Source organism: Mustela putorius, unplaced genomic scaffold, assembly GCF_011764305.1.
Source record: "Mustela putorius furo isolate JIRA1106 unplaced genomic scaffold, ASM1176430v1.1 tig00001566_pilon_pilon_pilon, whole genome shotgun sequence".
In the NCBI taxonomy this organism is placed as follows: Eukaryota; Metazoa; Chordata; class Mammalia; order Carnivora; family Mustelidae; genus Mustela; species Mustela putorius.
This window is the reverse complement of record NW_025421798.1, coordinates 330,787-348,427: the sequence shown is the minus strand read 5'-3', so window position 1 is coordinate 348,427 and position 17,641 is coordinate 330,787. Positions and strand designations below refer to the sequence as shown.

General features: G+C 38.6%; 1 protein-coding gene across 17 annotated transcripts in view; it reads right to left on the bottom strand.

Moving 5' to 3' along the window:
• Positions 1-17,641, bottom strand: part of HUWE1 (HECT, UBA and WWE domain containing E3 ubiquitin protein ligase 1) — a 173,342-nt gene that overhangs the window by 33,262 nt on the left and 122,439 nt on the right. For all 17 annotated transcript variants that reach the window (XM_045087833.1, XM_045087836.1, XM_045087835.1 and 14 more), the window contains 14 exons: positions 16,101-16,223; positions 15,535-15,630; positions 14,937-15,206; positions 13,063-13,215; positions 11,417-11,544; positions 11,115-11,196; positions 10,162-10,338; positions 9,545-9,704; positions 8,898-9,256; positions 6,438-6,633; positions 4,552-4,719; positions 3,286-3,431; positions 2,800-2,866; positions 1,714-1,928 (listed from right to left, as the gene is read on the bottom strand). In XM_045087833.1, the coding sequence (XP_044943768.1) occupies positions 1,714-1,928; positions 2,800-2,866; positions 3,286-3,431; positions 4,552-4,719; positions 6,438-6,633; positions 8,898-9,256; positions 9,545-9,704; positions 10,162-10,338; positions 11,115-11,196; positions 11,417-11,544; positions 13,063-13,215; positions 14,937-15,206; positions 15,535-15,630; positions 16,101-16,223 (2,340 nt within the window). The remainder of the gene's footprint in view (positions 1-1,713; positions 1,929-2,799; positions 2,867-3,285; positions 3,432-4,551; positions 4,720-6,437; positions 6,634-8,897; positions 9,257-9,544; positions 9,705-10,161; positions 10,339-11,114; positions 11,197-11,416; positions 11,545-13,062; positions 13,216-14,936; positions 15,207-15,534; positions 15,631-16,100; positions 16,224-17,641) is intronic.

The following is a 17,641-nucleotide window of genomic DNA, read 5'->3' as shown; positions in this document are numbered from 1 at the left end:
CATATACCACCTAACAGAAACAACACTTGTACAGTTTGATCCTTGAACAACATGGGTTTGAACTGTATGGGCCCACTTATATGCACCTTTTTTTTTTTAAAGTGGAATAAATTTAAAAGTGTAAATATATTTCTTCTTACGATTTTCTTAATCATATTTTCTTTTTTCTAATACATATAACCATACAAAGTACGTGTTCATTGACTGTTTATGATATTGGGTAAGGCTTCTGGTCAACAGCAGGCTACCAGTAAAGTTTCTGAGGAGTCAAAAGTTATATGCGGATTTTCAACTGCATACATGGAGTGGGGGAAGGGTGTGTTGGCACCCTTAACACTTGTGTGTTGTTCAACGGCCAACTGTGTATGTTCACCAAGACATGTTTAAGAATGGACTGTAGCAACACTACTTTTAATACCTCTAAATGGAAAACCACCTAATTGTCTCTCAGCACTGGAATGGATAAGATTGTGTTACATTTACACAAGGGAACTCTATATAGCGAATAAACTACAACCACACAGAAAAATCAATTTTGCGAACACATTAAACAAAAAAGAATCCAGACACAAAGGAGTATGTACTATAAGATTCCATTTATATGAAGTTGCAAAACTAACCTGTGGCAATAGAACTCAAGATAATGGTGACCTTATAGAAGCTTAAAGGGGAGGGGGAAATGTACAAAGGAATGAAGGGGTAAGCTTTTATGGAATTTGTAACATTTTAATTTGGGTAATGGTCACCTAAGAAAAAGTGATGAATTATTCAGGAACTGTGTATCTTTGTATGTATTTTAAAAACTTGGATTAAAGCCAAAATAGCTTAAAAAATGGCAGCTGCTTTCTTATTCTTTGCCTGCAACATTAATGTCCCCATTCTACTCTCAAAACCTTTACTACTTACTAACCATAAAGTTACAATATGACAACCCAAAACAAGATCCACTTTATGAAAAAAAATTCCCTGGGCACCCCTTTTACATATATGGGAACATCATCTAGTTTCTTAGAGTGCCCTCTCACTTGAAAAATAACTTAAAGATAATTCCGTATCAGGACATACAAAATATGACTTCATTTTTTTCCAAGCTCTGAAAGTGCTTATATTCCATAGTACCAATACTATTAACCACATCAGGTGTCTTAGCACAGGTGCTGAGTACAATTGGAAGATAAACACCCATATTCTTGTTTATTTGGCTTATTCTACAGTCCCCTTAGATACCCTTATGCAAACAAACTACCTTTTCCCTTCAAACCATTTTCTTCTACTAACATAAAAAGGAATGGAAAATCATAAAACATCAAGTCCTTGATTTTGTTTTCTTCCAATTCTTGTCTATTTCTACCTTTAAAATATCTCTTCAACTCACCTATTTTTTCCTGCGACTTCACCAAGATGCTGTATTACCTAGATTGCTATCTAGATCAGATTTTTAACTGCTCTGACTCCAAACCTTGCCTTTTGTAGCTGCCATACTGCAGACCAAGTAGTTTTCTACAAAACAAATTAACAAATGGCACCAACTCACTCCCTGTAATGAGCCTGATAGCACCACATCACTGGAAAATGTCTAACTTCTTCATTGTATCTTAAGAGGCCTCTGCCTGGCAACACTGGGCTAGCATGCATAGGTTCCCAGCAAAGAGTGAGACACATCTGTATCCAAATGTTAACAGTATAAAGCCTCAGACGTACTGGAAATATTACCTCTTTAATCAGCTCAGACTGGCCCACAGTGTAGCTGTAGTTGGCAATCAGGGTAGCAATACCAACATAGGACCTCACCAACTCTGCCAGAAGACGAAGAATAGTGGAGGTGGGCATTAAAGGTTTGCTGCCTTTGCCTTTCTGCTTGCCTTCCTCAGAGGCCCGGTCCCCTTCTTTATCTTTCTTCCCATCCCGAGACTCCTCTGGAGTTGATGCTGTTGAGAAAGAGCCAAACTCTGGTTCAATTTCACGTTGAAATATTGGCAAACATCAAGTCTCAAGTGCAAGGAGAATACTCCTCCTCCTCCACTTTAGGACAATGGTACAAACTGAAAATCCCCCTCACAATGCAGCGGAAGGACAGATAGCTAAGATGACAGGTACAGCAGGGAGGCTATTCACGTATCTTTTGTCACTCCCCTTCTTTTACACATAGTTTTATGCTCCAGAAATACTGTATACTCCAAAGATGCCTTATACATCTTTTTACCTTTTCCTTCCCACATGTCTCCCTGGCATGCATTTACTTATCTAGCTTAGCTCAAAAGCTGATCTCCTCTATAAATGCTTTCCTGTCTCATCCAGGAATACTGAGAGGCTATTAATCACATGCCCTCTATATTTTATCCCAGCAGTTATATCAAGTACAATGTCTCCTTGCTTAGATCTCGAAGATCTTCTCTATCCAAGGAGCAGCAGCTCTTGGAAGGCATCCTTAAAACTGCTTCCACATGACAATGTTAGAAGGCAAGAATCCACCACATAAACCTTAGAGCTAGAATTGTGTCACTGGCACCAAAGCTCTATAAGCCAGCATGAAAGCCAACAAAAGAAATATATGGGGTGGTTTAAAGAGTACCTCTAAAGGATCGTACCATAGCAACCATTACTTGGTTATGTCAGTTTTATTAATTTTAACATATAGATACCTTTATTTACAGAATACTGAGCTCACCCTTGGGAAAAGTTCATTTAGATAAGTAAATGCGACAATTATGCCTATATTCCCATACCTCCTGCCCAAGACACCCAACCCAGTTTCTTTGTCCTCTCTAGAAATAAGAACAAGAGAAAGTAAACCATTACCTTCTCCTTGGGATGTCCCAGATGTGGATGTCTCAGTGGAGGCACCATCTGCAGCAAAGACCTGACTCTATAGAAGAATATTCATGAGCCATTATTAATTTCAAAGACAATTATCCCTAAATGGTAGGATCCCTTCCCAGGGTACTCATTGTAAATGCTACAGATTATCTTTAGCCGATCTTTTAACCACCTTTATCTGCTATATACTATAATCTGTGGGAATCAATCATTATAAACAGTGACTGGGAGATTGGGGAGCGAGGACAGGGAAAAATGAGAATGAAAAATCAATTTAAGGAAATGTTTCCAATCCAAACAGAGACAAATCCCAGGGACACCCTAAATTTATTTTCATTTTTAGGCAACAGATAATTGACAGGTATATCAAAATCAGTACCTTTGAAATTTCCCAAGCATAACCCTAAATATGGAGAACACATAGGTATTGGAAAGGGAAAAGGAAATAGGAGGTTGGAATTGACTTACATTAATGGAAAAACCTGACTGTGTATCAAAGTCACTGCTCTGACGAGTAAGTGACCGGTACTGCTGGTATACATCATCACCCATGTCTTGTAGGAGTTGGCCAACCTCTTGGGTCATACCCCCAGGTTTAGGGTCAGATTTCTCTGCTAGAAAAGCAAACAAAAACAAAACTCACCTGTAACTGTGCAACGTCAATGCCTATTTGGCAGCTTGGTCAATTTTGCTCCAACTTACCATGACTATTTATATGGTGGTATTGCCAGGCTTTCACTTAAGAGGAGAAATGTAGTATAATCAAAAGAGCATGGATGAAAGGCTCAGTCTTTCACTAACTAGTTTTGTGACCACAGGCAATCTACTTGGTCTGTTCAACTTTCCTCAGCTGTCATTGAGCTTAAATGAACATAGGCAGTATTATGCCTAATGTAACGGGGGTCAATAAATGTTTGCCCTGGTTATATAGCTAAATTATTTTTGGGGGTTGGGGAAGATATGAGGTGGAGTAAAGGTTCTATGGTTGTAGAAGAAACAAGGAGCTCTTTACAGATCAGAGTGCTGAATGGATGAAAAGCATCAAAGACTCAGATTTTCTTGACATAGTAAAGACTATATTCATCAATTTTTGGCAATTCTGTGAGACCTATTAAAGAAATATGTCCCAAATAAAATCCAGAAGGATATGACTGAATGAAAGCCGAGGTTCCAAGTAATTCATTCATGACTTTCCCAGTACTTACAAGGAGCACCTTAGCTAGGAATAAAGGTGGATTGAGATGGTGCTCTCAAAGGTCAGGAAGCCTAACTACACCTTCTAATACTGATCCCAGTTTTTTGGGAGATAAAGATGTTTTTGTTTCTGAGAATGAAAATATTAGAGACTCCTTGGTATTTATTTTTCTGTCCACAAGATACTATCTCCTCTTTAATCTTTTTTTATTCTTTCCTCTGTATGGGATGGACTCTTGTATGTCAGCATTCTCCTCATCTCCTCTTAAATGATAATTTAAGACTTACTTTAGAAACCACCTGTTCTAAGAAACTTTCCTACAGGCCCCAACCCCCACCAAGTCAGGTGCCTTGCTCTAGGATTCACCACTACTTTGCCATCTGTCATAATGTATGACCACTAGTTTTTTCAGAAAAGGACATATGTTTTATTCATCTTGATTCCCAGTACATGGGCACATAGTGAGTGCTCATTAAGACTAAGTTGGTTGAAATATCCAGGCAAAGTGCCCAGACTTCTGAGGTACGGTAGCTACATACCTTCCTCTGGAGCATGGTATGCAGCCAGGGCATTCAGCATATCATAGATCACCTCCTTGATAGTATCAGGAATGACAGGCAGAGGCGAGGGCTTCAAAGGGGTTGTCTTTACCAGCTGTACAGCATTAGGACCTTTAATTCTAAGATTCTCAAATTCATCATCTGAAGCTAAGCCAAAGTGAGACAGAGAAAAATCAGTCAACAGTGAACCAGTACCTATACTTGGTTGGGGATAAAGACTCAGAAGGGGGCTTGTATAACCTGTAAGCTTGGGACAGGTGGCCATTTACAAATAATGTTCAAGTAGCCTATTAGAAAATCTGGCTTTTACTTTCTCTAAATCTCACAGGATTTATTAGAGCAGTACAAAATAGTAAATAGAATACAGGCAAAAAAGAGTACGCCTTTTGCCTGGTGCCTAGATGGCTCAGTCGGTTAAGTGTCTGACTCTTGATTTTAGCTCAGGTCATGATCTCGGGGTCATGAGATTGAGCCTCACATAATCAGGCTCCATGCTCAGCTGGCAATCTGCTTCTCGGCACCATCCCCCACCCCCGCCATGCAAATGAACAAACAAATAAAACTTTAAAGAAAAAAAAAAGAATACAGTCTTTGTAATTGGGGAGACTTCGTTCTGAAACCTAGTTCTATTAGAGGATAATGGCCAAATTACTTCAATAAACCTGAATTAAAAAAATTTTTTTAATTCCTAAAATTTTAGGTTTAAATGAGATCGCACATGAGAAATTCTCAGCACAGAGAGCCAGGTACATATCTTAGGCTCCCAAGATAAAAGAGTCCCCTTCCCAACCTACCTTTTATTTTATTTTTTTTTTAAATTTTTATTTATTTATTTATTTTTTATTTTTAAAGATTTTTTTAAAATTTATTTATCAGAGAGAGAGGGAGAAAGCGAGCACAGGCAGACAGAATGGCAGGCAGAGGCAGAGGGAGAAGCAGGCTCCCTGCTGAGCAAGGAGCCCGATGTGGGACTCGATCCCAGGACGCTGGGATCACGACCTGAGCCCCGAAGGCAGCTGCTTAACCAACTGAGCCACCCAGGCATCCCCTACCTTTTATTTTAAAAAGAAAACCCACAACCCTACAGAAAAGTTTAAAGGTTAGAATAAATAATACCCATACTTTTCATCTAGAATCAACATTTGTCTATCCATAAATATATTTACCTGCACTTAAGATTGGGGATATTTTCCTACATAACCACAATACCATCATAACACCCAAGACATTTAATAAAGATATAATTATCTGACTACACATAGTCAGTATTCAAATTTCTCTCAATCTCTTTATTGGGTCCAGAATCCCATCAAGGTCGGTAGTTCTTTCTAGTTTCCTTTTACCACCTAGAGTAACCTTGCATTTTTTCTCCTTTAGAACATTAACAGAACATTAATTCTTTTGAAGAGTCTAGGTTGGCTGCCTTACAGAATATCTCACAATTTGCATTTAGTTGTTTCCTTGTAATTGAATATAGGTTGGACATTTTGAGCAAGAACACACTGATACTGCATACTCCCTACTGCATCAGGTGAGTCGTCACATGTCTACCTGTCCATCAATTACCACTCTCTCTGTAAACCATTCACAGTGTATAAAAGCTCTGTTGTCACACCAAGACAAATTCTTTGAAGGCAAGGACTAAATTGAATGAGACCTTGCTTTCTCTGGCAGGGATTACCACAGGGCAAGTAAGAGGCTACTGAAGTACCTCTGAATTGGCCCACATGACCGATCAGTTAATGTCCCAACACTTGCCTACCAAAGAGGCTTTCCAAGTTACAGGTCTCTTCACAGAAAATCTCAGGGGTTATACTAGGCCATAGACTTCAATATCTCAAAGGCCAGGGTAAGGGGAAACTCACCAGTTCCCGACCCTCGAGGGGCTGGAAGGGCAATGCGGATACAGCAGTTGGCTACTTCTGTGAAAATGTCTGGATTGCGGCACGCAGCTGGCCCAAGGACACGAAGGATGTAGTTAATCTCCCGAGAACCAAGGCTGCCAGATACAACACCAGAGGTAGTGCTACCAGCTCCACTTGTAGCTGCTGAGCGAACCACCTTGTAAAGAGAAGAAACACTGCTGATAAGACCACTTTTCAAAAATACAATTGCATTCAAAAAAGAGTTACCAAGGTTTTTTAAATACTATCCAAACTCTGCCTCAAGACAATAGATGACAGCTTTAGATTTTTGAGAAATGATGCACTTGGTCTTTTAAGTCCCACTCCTTCCTGATTATAAAAAAAAGTCACAGTATTCAGCATATCCCCAAACTATCAATTATTACACCAGATGGCATGTGATCTTCATAGAAATTGGCAAATATATCTAGACCACGATCATCCATATAAATTATAGCTCTCATATGTAAGTGCCAGCTCCTAGCCTTCCCAAATGCTGTCCCAATTTTAAGCCAGAATGGTTCAAATTCTAAAAATATGCAATACTGATATCTTGGTGTTTAAGAACAAAATTAGACGTTTTCTTTATGTCTCAATCATCAGTCTCAGATAGCCACAGGAAATATCAAACTATTTACAGACCGTTTGCTCTGATACTACAGGGCTTACACATCATACTTTTCGTCTTCTTATAAAAGGACTCATCAATCAATAGAAAATACAGGAAAGAATAAAGAAAATAACTCCACTGTATTTTCCATTATTTATTCCTTTGTCAACTGTTCACAAACATCTTTTGGAATCTTAATGCTTTTCTTACCAAATCAGTCATGCTCTTTAAGTTTAACTTATTAACCCCTTTATCTTGCCTGTAAGGCTACAATAATAAACTCTCATTTTTTAAATACAAAGAAGTGTAATTTCATTATAAAGAATATGCTATAATTTATCCAGTCCTCTGCTGGACATCTGATCTCATTTCTTGTTATTACAACCAATTCTACAGTGAACAATCTATATGTACCTTGGCATACTTGACTTTAACTATCAAATAAATTCTTAGCCACAGAATTTCTAGGTCAAAGGATATCTTAAACTGACAGTACCAAATTGCCCTCCAATGTGGCTGCACTAATTTCCACTCCCACCAAAAGTTAAGAGTATGCCTGGTTGTCCACACCCACACCTGCAATGGTTATTATCAAGCATTTACATTTCGCCAACTTGGTATGTTAAAACTGCCACTGATCTTCCTTTGCTCCCTACCCCCCCAAATACAATTAAGCTTAGAAAGTTCTCTCATCCAACAAGAACCTGATTTTTTTCCCCTAGCATTTTTCAAGTTTATAAACTTTAAACAATTTGCTTTTAAGTCAGAATTCTACCTGCATATAGCTGTTCATTCCCTCTTAGGCTTTTTCTTGCCCTTGGAATAATGTATATGCAGCTTTTAATAGCATTTTTTCTTTTGATTTTGCTCACATCAGATTAAATTTAAAAAGGCTGGTTAAAGAACTGAAGAATTTGAGATATATACTCATACACATGTGGAAGTATAAAGTGGTACCCCTTTCCTGGCAAGTTAAAAAATATTTATACATTTTGACCCGATTTCTAGGAATCCCTAAGAAAAACAAAGCTAAATGCAACAAACCTATGCACAAAAATGCATATTGCAGCACTACTTATAAATGTGGTAATCAGTGTCCCAACAGAAAAAAATGGAAGTCAAGTAACATTCACATGATGACTACTGACAAAGAATTAGGAGGAGGAAATAAGACATTTGTCTTCCCTATTTTTCCACTTTCTTAATGTTGTTGTTAAAAATACTTTCATTTTTTCTAATTGTTTTGTCATTTCTTCCACTGCTTTATATGTTTCCTAAAATGAACATATATGCCTCAGTTTTCTGATTTTACAATGGGTATCTATAAGGAGCTTATTAAAATGTCTGGTATATCATAAGTATTCCCAAAACTTTACTACTTTTATAACCCCAAAATACAGTGTTTGGAAAATAGGCTCATAGGTGAACACATGATAAATAATCCTATAATGTAATTAAGACATGAACTTGGTGGAAGGTATCCCATTCCTCATTAACAGTTTTTGGTTTGAAAAACCTATATATATATTGCCAGAGAGAACTTTACAGGTAAGATTTATTAACTATAGTAAATTTAAGGATAGAAAATGTTATGTTCTACTTTTTAAAAAAGTCATCCAATGGGACAATCTACCACACCTAAGCAAGCACCAGATCACATATTTGGTAAAGTTTGCCAGACAAAGCACATAGTCTATGTATCTAACTATATATATATCTTATGAAGAACCAGAAATGTATCTGTTCTGAGACCAAGGAGAACAAAGGTTTGATACAGAGCTAAAACAGCTTCTGCCACCACAAAGACTCACCTTTTCCATGGTATGACGGAGGGTGCAGGGGTCCTCAATGATGTGTCTTAAGAGAAGGGTGACCAAGGGAGTAAACCCATTGAAGCCTGAGCTCTGGGTCAAATTCAAGATCATGCGGGTACTCTTTAACTCTGCAAACATCATGGCATATTTGTGGTCTCGGGTGAGCCTCAGACAGAGGCGAAGGGTGGCATGCAAAGTGTCTGGGTCCACAGGGACTCCTAGCATGCTCACGCAGGCCCGGATTAAAACAGTCACCATATCTTCTGTCAGGCCTTGGATTAGGATCTCTCCAATTTTTGTTTCTTCCAGGCTTGTCTCCTTTTCAGTATTTGTACCTTCTAGGGCCAAAGGAGTATCTACAAATAAGAAAGTAAGAGTTCAGACAGTTTAACTTGACATTTCCTCCTCCATCTCTCCCTCAGAGCCAGGTCAAGCACCTGGGTCCTTATTAAGAGAAACATACAAAACACCAATTCTAAGACCAGATGAAAGGGCATATAAAAAGGACTGTTGATCTTTAAGTCATCAAACAATCTGATGGATAAGAAAATCACTCATGATGAAGCTGGCCAAAATTAAAGACATAAAGACACGCTAAGCTTTATATAACATATCCTGAAAGACTCAAAACTACAAGTCCATACCATTGGCTTTATTTTCTTTACGTTTGATATCCATTTCTTTGCTTTCTTCCAGTGTCTTCTCTAGCTCCTGTCCGTTGCTATTTTTCGAGTTTTTATTTAGCCGTGGTACTCTCAGGAGAGTCAACATCACAGGGCGCCGGTTCCCTGTTTCCTCATTAACCTAGAATTTCAAGGAGACAAAGAATATCTCTACAAAAAAAAAAACCTGTAAGAGGGGTTTTGGAACTCCCAGGCAAAATCCTGTAATAGGAAGGAACCCTGGCAATTTTCCCGTCCCTATCATTTACAGAGAGAAAAAGCCTAAGGTCCCCAGAAGGAAAGTAGCATACATAAGGCCATAAAACAAACTGGAAACTTTCCAACAGAGCAGATACCATCACTAACACTTAAAATCATTTCTGGATGGGACAGTATCAAACTGCCACAGACTGACTCATGGTCTCACTAATGACTTTAGGAAGACTCCATTCTCTGTAAATTACATCCAATTTAGTAGTGGTAACAGTGCTTCTTAGAACACGTGAAGACTGCTGGTTCAGGAAGAAGCAAGCCAAAAAGCACACCCAGTACCTTCCCCTTGTTTCAGTAAAAGTTTATGGCACTGAGTAAGCATGTACCTGCACCATTGTAGTGAACTGGACTGTGTATCTTCTTCGGCCTGCAGTGAAACGCACACTTGTCTCTCCAGATTTCCAGGCAGAATCAATTGTGCTGTTGTTGCTTGCACTGTAACTACACCAACGCCCAGAGCGGTCATCAAACCAGCGCCAGTTGTTGTTGTTGGACTGTAGATACTAAATTTAAGAACACAAAGTTTAACTGTATTTCCTACAAGGTTCATTGTTAGAAGAAATAGTAACTTCATCTGTTCACTGCTAAACCTAACCCAGGAAAAAGAACTAACACCCAACATTTAATGAAATTTTGAGAGCCAAGAGAGAGATTTTTGTATGCACTAACCCTCAAGTTCCTAAGCCCCTTCAGTGGCACAAAACCCTCTATACCTTTGTTTTGCAATTCTCAGCTTTCCTTTTGTTTCCAATTGTTTTTCTACAAATAGGAAGCATTCTGGATGGGCAGGAACAAAAATTTGTTTCTGAGAAGGCACTGAGATAATGTGACAGATACAGTTTTCATATAAAGATCCATGTGGCTTGGGGCACCTGGTGGTTTAGTCGGTTAAGTGCCTTACTCTTGGTCTGCTTAAGAGTCTCTCTCTGCCCCTCTTACAAAAAAAAAAATAAATAAATAAAATCTTTTTTTTTTTTAAAGAGCATTTGGCTTTTGAAGGAATTGGTGTATAAAAGCCACTCTCCCTTCCTTTGGAGATAGCACATTCCTTTAATATTTACTTCCAGGGTAGTTTTTGGGCCCTTTTGCAAGCAGCCCCATAGAAAAATAATTCTAAATGACCATGCAGAAGAGAAATCTAGAATTACTCTGATTCCTTAAGACATTTATGTCTTCATCAGGGAGCTTTCTCCTGATTCTTTACCACTCTCCCATATTCTCTCCTGGTCTATTCTTGCCTTGAGAAGCTAAGTAGTTTTACCAACCATGTATTATATACCTTAGTCATTTGGGCTCTTCTTTTAGAGGAGATGGCTGTCTTTTCATAGAAATCTATCAGGAGCAACACTGGGGTGATCCACCTAAAAAAGAAATAATTTACTCTAGGAAAGCTAGAAACTTGCATAATACAGAAAACTTACTTGATTTCACATTAGGGACCGCAACTATTTTCAAACCACAGGAAGTACTCAAGATTTGTCCTGTACAGGCTCTAGGAAAGTGCCTGATTCAGGCCCTACACTTTAGGGCCCAAGTATAAGGGGAACACAAGTGAAACCAGGTGAGATAAAAGTCACTCACTTTGGGGTCTGGACCTCCTTTTGCTCCTTTGCAGCCTGTAGGCAGGGCTGAACTACTTCCAAGAGTTTGATTAGGACATTGAGGATGCCACTTGATTCAACCACCCAGGCACAAGGTAGCTTCAACTCCTAATTGATCAAAGAAAAAACATAAATCCCAACTTCTTTTCAGTATGAAGGATTAGCACAGTACAGGAAGAACATTAAGAGAACTAGATGAATTCAAATTCCACCTCCACCACCAACCAGCTGTGTGATCTGAGAGGAGTTACTTAAATTCTCTAGGCCTTCAGTGTCTAGACCCTTAGGGGTCACAGGAAATAATTATTTCTACCTCCAATGTTAATTATGGTGATTAAATGAAGTGTGTGTGTACGTTCGCTCACTTTCTCTAATGCCCAACATGGTGCCTGGTACATCAGCATCTACTTAATACAGAAGCTGTTATTAGTATCACTGGTATCGTTAAGGACTGTCATCTAGGTTACACAGTCTTAATTATGTTGAAGTTAAAAAGCTTCTGTTATAGAGAACCTTTACATTCCAAGAAGATGGAATAATTAAATGCAGCAATGATTAGTACAGTTCCCCTATAGGGCCTACACTACAGTATTTCCTTTATAGGGGCTGCACTAGAAGAAATTTAAATGTCCAACAACAGGCAATTATTTAAGTAAACTAGGGGACATCCCAAAGATGGAATGTATACATGGCTTGGGAAAACATTCATAATATAGTACTGAGAATACAGGATACAAAAGTTTCTAAATAGTCTAATTGTTTAAATGCACAGGAAAAGGATTAGAAGAAAATGTAAGACCAGTCCTCTGATTTTTAAAAGGGAGGGGATTCATAAGTGATTCTCTCCATATTATGTTACTGGGGACCCCAACAATCAGTACTTTGCAATCTTTCCCAGAAGTATCCGTTCACAAGTGCCATAGTAAGAATCACCACTTCCATCATAAAGGAAGTCAAGACTGTAGACACACAATATGACATATATTGGACTTAATCTCCTCAACAGTTATGAAGGATTTACTCAATTAAGTTCAGGCTTTACTATTAAACATGAGCTACAAATGAAGAGTCACTTGTTCAAGGTCAGTTGCCTCCTAATTCTTGTATTGGCTGGAAAAAGAACATGTTCTGGCCAAACCACTCTCCTGCCTAAAATAATCTGGTGACTGACCAGGTATGAGGAAGAATCAGATTCTTTCTGATGCTTTATATCCAATTTCCACACCCGATCCCACTCCTTGGCTGCCAGTGAGGTTTCTTCAGAGAGGCCCAAATTATCCCATAACTATACTATGATGGTCATTCTAAAAACCTTTTAACTACCACTCCCCTAAATCCTCTATGACACAATTAATTAATAATTGTTCTGAGAAGTCTTTTCCTCATTATATCCAGAAGTGATGCATTAGCCCTTCTCCTGAACTCAGAGAAAATTCTGTATGTTATTTATGTGGCACAAAACATTGCATTTTATACTTAATTACATGTCTTACAGCCTATCAGAAACTGTGGGCTCATGAAATGCAGAGATCATGCCTTATATTTCCACTATCTTCAAGGTCTCAAATGGTACATGTGTTATAATTCTTTAATGAATCACAGGAACCAAAAAAATCTAAATTTTACCTCAAAAAGCAGTGTTAAAAGCAAGATTCTAGTAGCCAAATTGGAGGCCTGGGGCAGGGTGGCCATCTGACTGATCCACTCTGACACAGTTTTTGTGTCACTTGTTGTCAGGGGAAGAGCAGCTTTGATCAATACATCAGCAGCTTCCCATACCTATAAAAGCAGAGAAATGGCCAAGTCAGGTAACTGTAGACAGAGTATAATAAGGTTTGTCTAAACATTTTCAAACTTGTAAAACACTCCCTCTATTCCCCAACACATGTGCTGAAGGAGGGTGAGTAAATAGTAAAACATTTACTATATGGACTTGTGTCTGTATCAAAAGATGTATGCTACGAAAGGAGCACCTCTAAAAGATGATTTCTTAGGCTAGATTACAAGAAGCTAAGAAGCTGGTAAATTAAAGGAAATTAATATTTAAAAAATTTCTAGGGAGAATAAATTTCTAATACATAGTCAACACCACAAAGCTTCTACCAACTTACACTTCCACCAGTAATCTTTTACTAAATCTGTCCCAGAATTATCATTAAGAACAAAAATAAACCAGAATGTTAGAAATGTTGGTCCTGCTTTGATTTGCATGTTAAATTTCTTATAAATCTGACATAATTGCTCTTTCCTAAGTTTCAGTTTTCTTAAAATCATTTCTGTAAGCTCTTTATATAAAGATAACTAAACCTGGGTCTTATCTTGTATAGAAAAAAAGGTTTATCCAGTTTGCCTTTTTTTTTTTTTTTTTTTAAAGATTTTACTTATTCATTTGACAGAGATAGAAGTAGGCAGAGAGGCAGGCGGGGGGGGGGGGGGGGGAGGGAGAAGCAGGCTCCCTGCTGAGCAGAGAGCCCAATGCGGGGCTCGATCCCAGGACCCTGGGACCATGACCTGAGCCGAAGGCAGAGGCTTTAAACCTCACCACCCAGGTGCCCTGGCCTTTTACTTTTGTGACATTTCTATACACTAAAGTTATGCTTCCATACATCACTTTGATTTTTTCCTCTGCTTCTTGACTTCAAAAAATATGTCATAGATTTCAATGATTTAAAAACATGAACTGTAGAGCGCCTAGGTGGCTCAGTCAGTTAAGCATCTGACTCTTGATTTTGGTCCTGAGACTGAGCCCTGCGTCAGGCTCTGTGCTCAGTGTGGAGTCTGCTTGAGATTCTCTCTCTCCCCGCCTCCTTCTGCCTCTTCTCCTCATATGCATTCTCTAAATAAACAAAAATCTTAAAAAAAAAAAAAAAACCCATGGAGTAAAAAAAAAAAATTAGTAATGTATACAATTAGTGTATATTAATTTCATAATGAGGAAAACAGTTTAAAAAAAATACAAATATCAGAAATACCAGGTCACGGCTATTCATTATGATGAGAACTTTTTTTGCTGATGTGGTTGTTGCATAGGAGAGGGAAAATGAAACATTTATTCACTGTTAGTCCATGGGACCTAACTCGGCTCAAGAGTAAGAAACATTTGGGACATTTTAGATGAATTTCAGAAGAGATGCCTAGAAAAAGAGAGCCTTATTTCTTCCTTTCAAAGACATTTTTTATGAAGTAGCTTATTCACTTTTTGCAAGGAACATACAAGAAAGAGCGAGATTACCAAATCTAAAGAGTTCAAAGAGAATATATCTGTATTGGATTAAAACAAACCAAACCAAAACAAACATACAAAAAAAAATGCTTCATTTAAAAAAAAATCAGAGTTTGAGGACAGCAGAATAACCACTTTATGCACTTAAAAAAAAAAAAAACTTTTAAACTATATTCAATAAAGCCAGCATGTACTACATCATTAGTTTTTGATATAGTGTTCAACGATTCATTAGTTGGATATAACACTCTCCTCTTCTGGCTCCTGGAGAACTGACCTGATTGACTACTTGCTTCAGAATCATGTCTCGATAGTCAGCTCCATTACGTTTGATCGCAGTCATGATCAGATCACAAACCCGGTACACTGTGTCTGGCAGCTCATCAAGAAGGTGAAAGCAACCTGGCAACATGGTATCTGTGAAAGTGTGGAGCTCATCTTGTTCCAATGGATCAGCATCCTGGAACTTCTCTAGACATTTTGCTTCTTCCTCTTCCTGCTTTTCCCGAGCTTTCCGTTCCTCCTCTTCCTTCCGACAAGCAACTTCCTGGAGGCAGGGAAGAAATGATTGCATATGGGAGAGTTTAAGAAAAACAGGGAACACTCTAAGAATGCACTGCCCTACCATACTGACAACCCACTACCTTCTTCTCAGGCAGGTGATACATTCTTCAAGGTGTGGTAATCATTCATGAGGGCAACCTCAGGTCAATACAGTTTATCAATGATGGAGGTAAGTGTTATCAGTAATGGCATAGTTGGGATGAATGAATATCCCCATGTCCTTCTTTAGATATTAATTCCTAAATTATCTTTCCATAAAAATACTAAGATTAATGTTTCAGACCCTTTTGGATGTCATGTTTCCTAGTTACCTCAGGTGACTCCGCTCTTTGATCCATTGGGATATCCTGTCCCAGAGACATGGCAATTGCTCTCATCATCTGGTCCTCTTCAGACATACTCAGATCCTACAGAGAAACAACAGGAAATCCAACAACAAAGCACATACCAACTTACAGGGAATCAAACATCCTGTGCTCCATATGTTGCTCTGTAACAGTCAAACCCAACTAGGCTTACTTGGCCATTATAGTAACAGAGAGGGAAAATCACAATGAAGTTAAGCATAGGAAGGGGGTTTCAATGTGACCACTTATTCTGCAGCTCAGAAAAGGGAGTTTCTTCTATTGCTTTCTGACTGGGTAATTTAACAGTTCTTCTACAAAAAAAAAAAAAGTTCAGTAATTTGCAGAGCTGGAAGATAGGAAGCTTCTGCTCTGATTACATTCTAGAACCAAGAGTTATCACAAAAATGAAAATATTGGCATGCAGAATTCTGAAAATGAAAAGTAGTTTTCAAAGGGAAGGCCAACAGAAGAAAAAACAGATCAGCAGCCAAACCAATGCCTACAAAATTAGATCCCCCAAGCCAACTTACCCTAACAACTCCTCCCATGATTGGGGGAGGGTGGGTTAGAAGGTACTCTGTGGCCTGCTCCATGGTGCTGGTGTTCAACAGGGCCTCCATGGCATGTTCCCTTGTGAAGCCCATGTCCATGAGCTACAAAAAGAATGCAGGATCTCAGAAATGGCAGTAAAAGAGAAATCCAAATGCATTTTAAAGAGGCAGAAACCAGGGGCGCCTGGGTGGCTCAGTGGGTTAAAGCGTCTGCCTTCGGCTCAGGTCATGATCCTGGGGTTCTGGGATTGAGCCCCGTGTCGGGCTCTGCGCTCGGTGGGGAGCCTGCTTCCTCCTCTCTCTCTGCCTGCCTCTCTGCCTACTTGTAATCTCTGTCTGTCAAATAAATAAATAAAATCTTAAAAAAAAAAAAAAGGCAGAAACCAGGTGCCTGGGTGGCTCAGCTGGTTAAGTGACTGTCTTCAGCGCCGGTCATGGTCCCGGAGTCCCAGGATTGAGTCCTGCATTGGTCTCCCAGCTCCATGGGGAGTCTGCTTCTCCCTCTGACCTTCTCCCCTCTCACACTCTCTCTTAAGGTCTCTCTCAAATAAACACATAAACTCTTAAAAAAAAACAAGGGCAGAAACCCTTTCAAGATGGAAAGGAGTTTTTCTAACTTCATATGAACTGAGAACTAGCTCAAAGAGTTAGGTAAATGAACAATCCTTTCCATCTGGTGCTTCCACAATATTCGAACATTAGAGCTATACAATGGGGCAGGAAGCCAAGGTGAGTTTCAATTCTGTCCTCAAAGAAAATGGAGCTAGATGGTTATTATAATTAATAGGATCACCGTAATCCAAAGACTGAGATTTACACATAGAAGCAAAAATTGGGCCCCATTTTTCTGGAAAACAAATTGGAAACAGAACAAGAGCCTGAGATACTGTCCTAAGAATTTTATTACTAGGAAATAATCACGAGATGTACAGAAAGATCTGTACAAAAAGAAACTATACACGACAGTTTTACAAAACCAGATAAGAAAATTAACATCCAGTAATAAAATAACAAATTAAAAAAATATTTTCTTAATGATAGCACAATTCTATACTATATGTTAATTATGTAAAAATTAGGCATAAAACTAAGTGATGAGAAACTATCTTGTGTTGTTATAAATGACTTTTTAAAAATATTTTGTTGTATTTCCAGATTTTCTTAAAGGGAGCCTTTTATTGGTTATAATAAAAATGTGGCATGTATATGTAGAAGACATATTTGAAGACTACCCTAGATATAAAAAGAACATACATACACACACACAAATTACCAGGTTAAATGCTCTGTGAGACTGAAAGGTCAGGATCAAAGGGCCTCCCCCAACCTCCGCTTCTGGATTCCAATTTTCAAAATGTGGTTTATGTATTTATTTGAAAAAACTAGTATGTTCTGTAGGTAAGGTTGCAGAGAGCTCTTGTTGGAGATACCCTTAATCCTTTCCTCTACAGAGAAATCAAAGTAGCTGAGGACAGTTCGCCTCCAAAGAACAAGACAGCCACAGCCTACTGAGTGGCTAC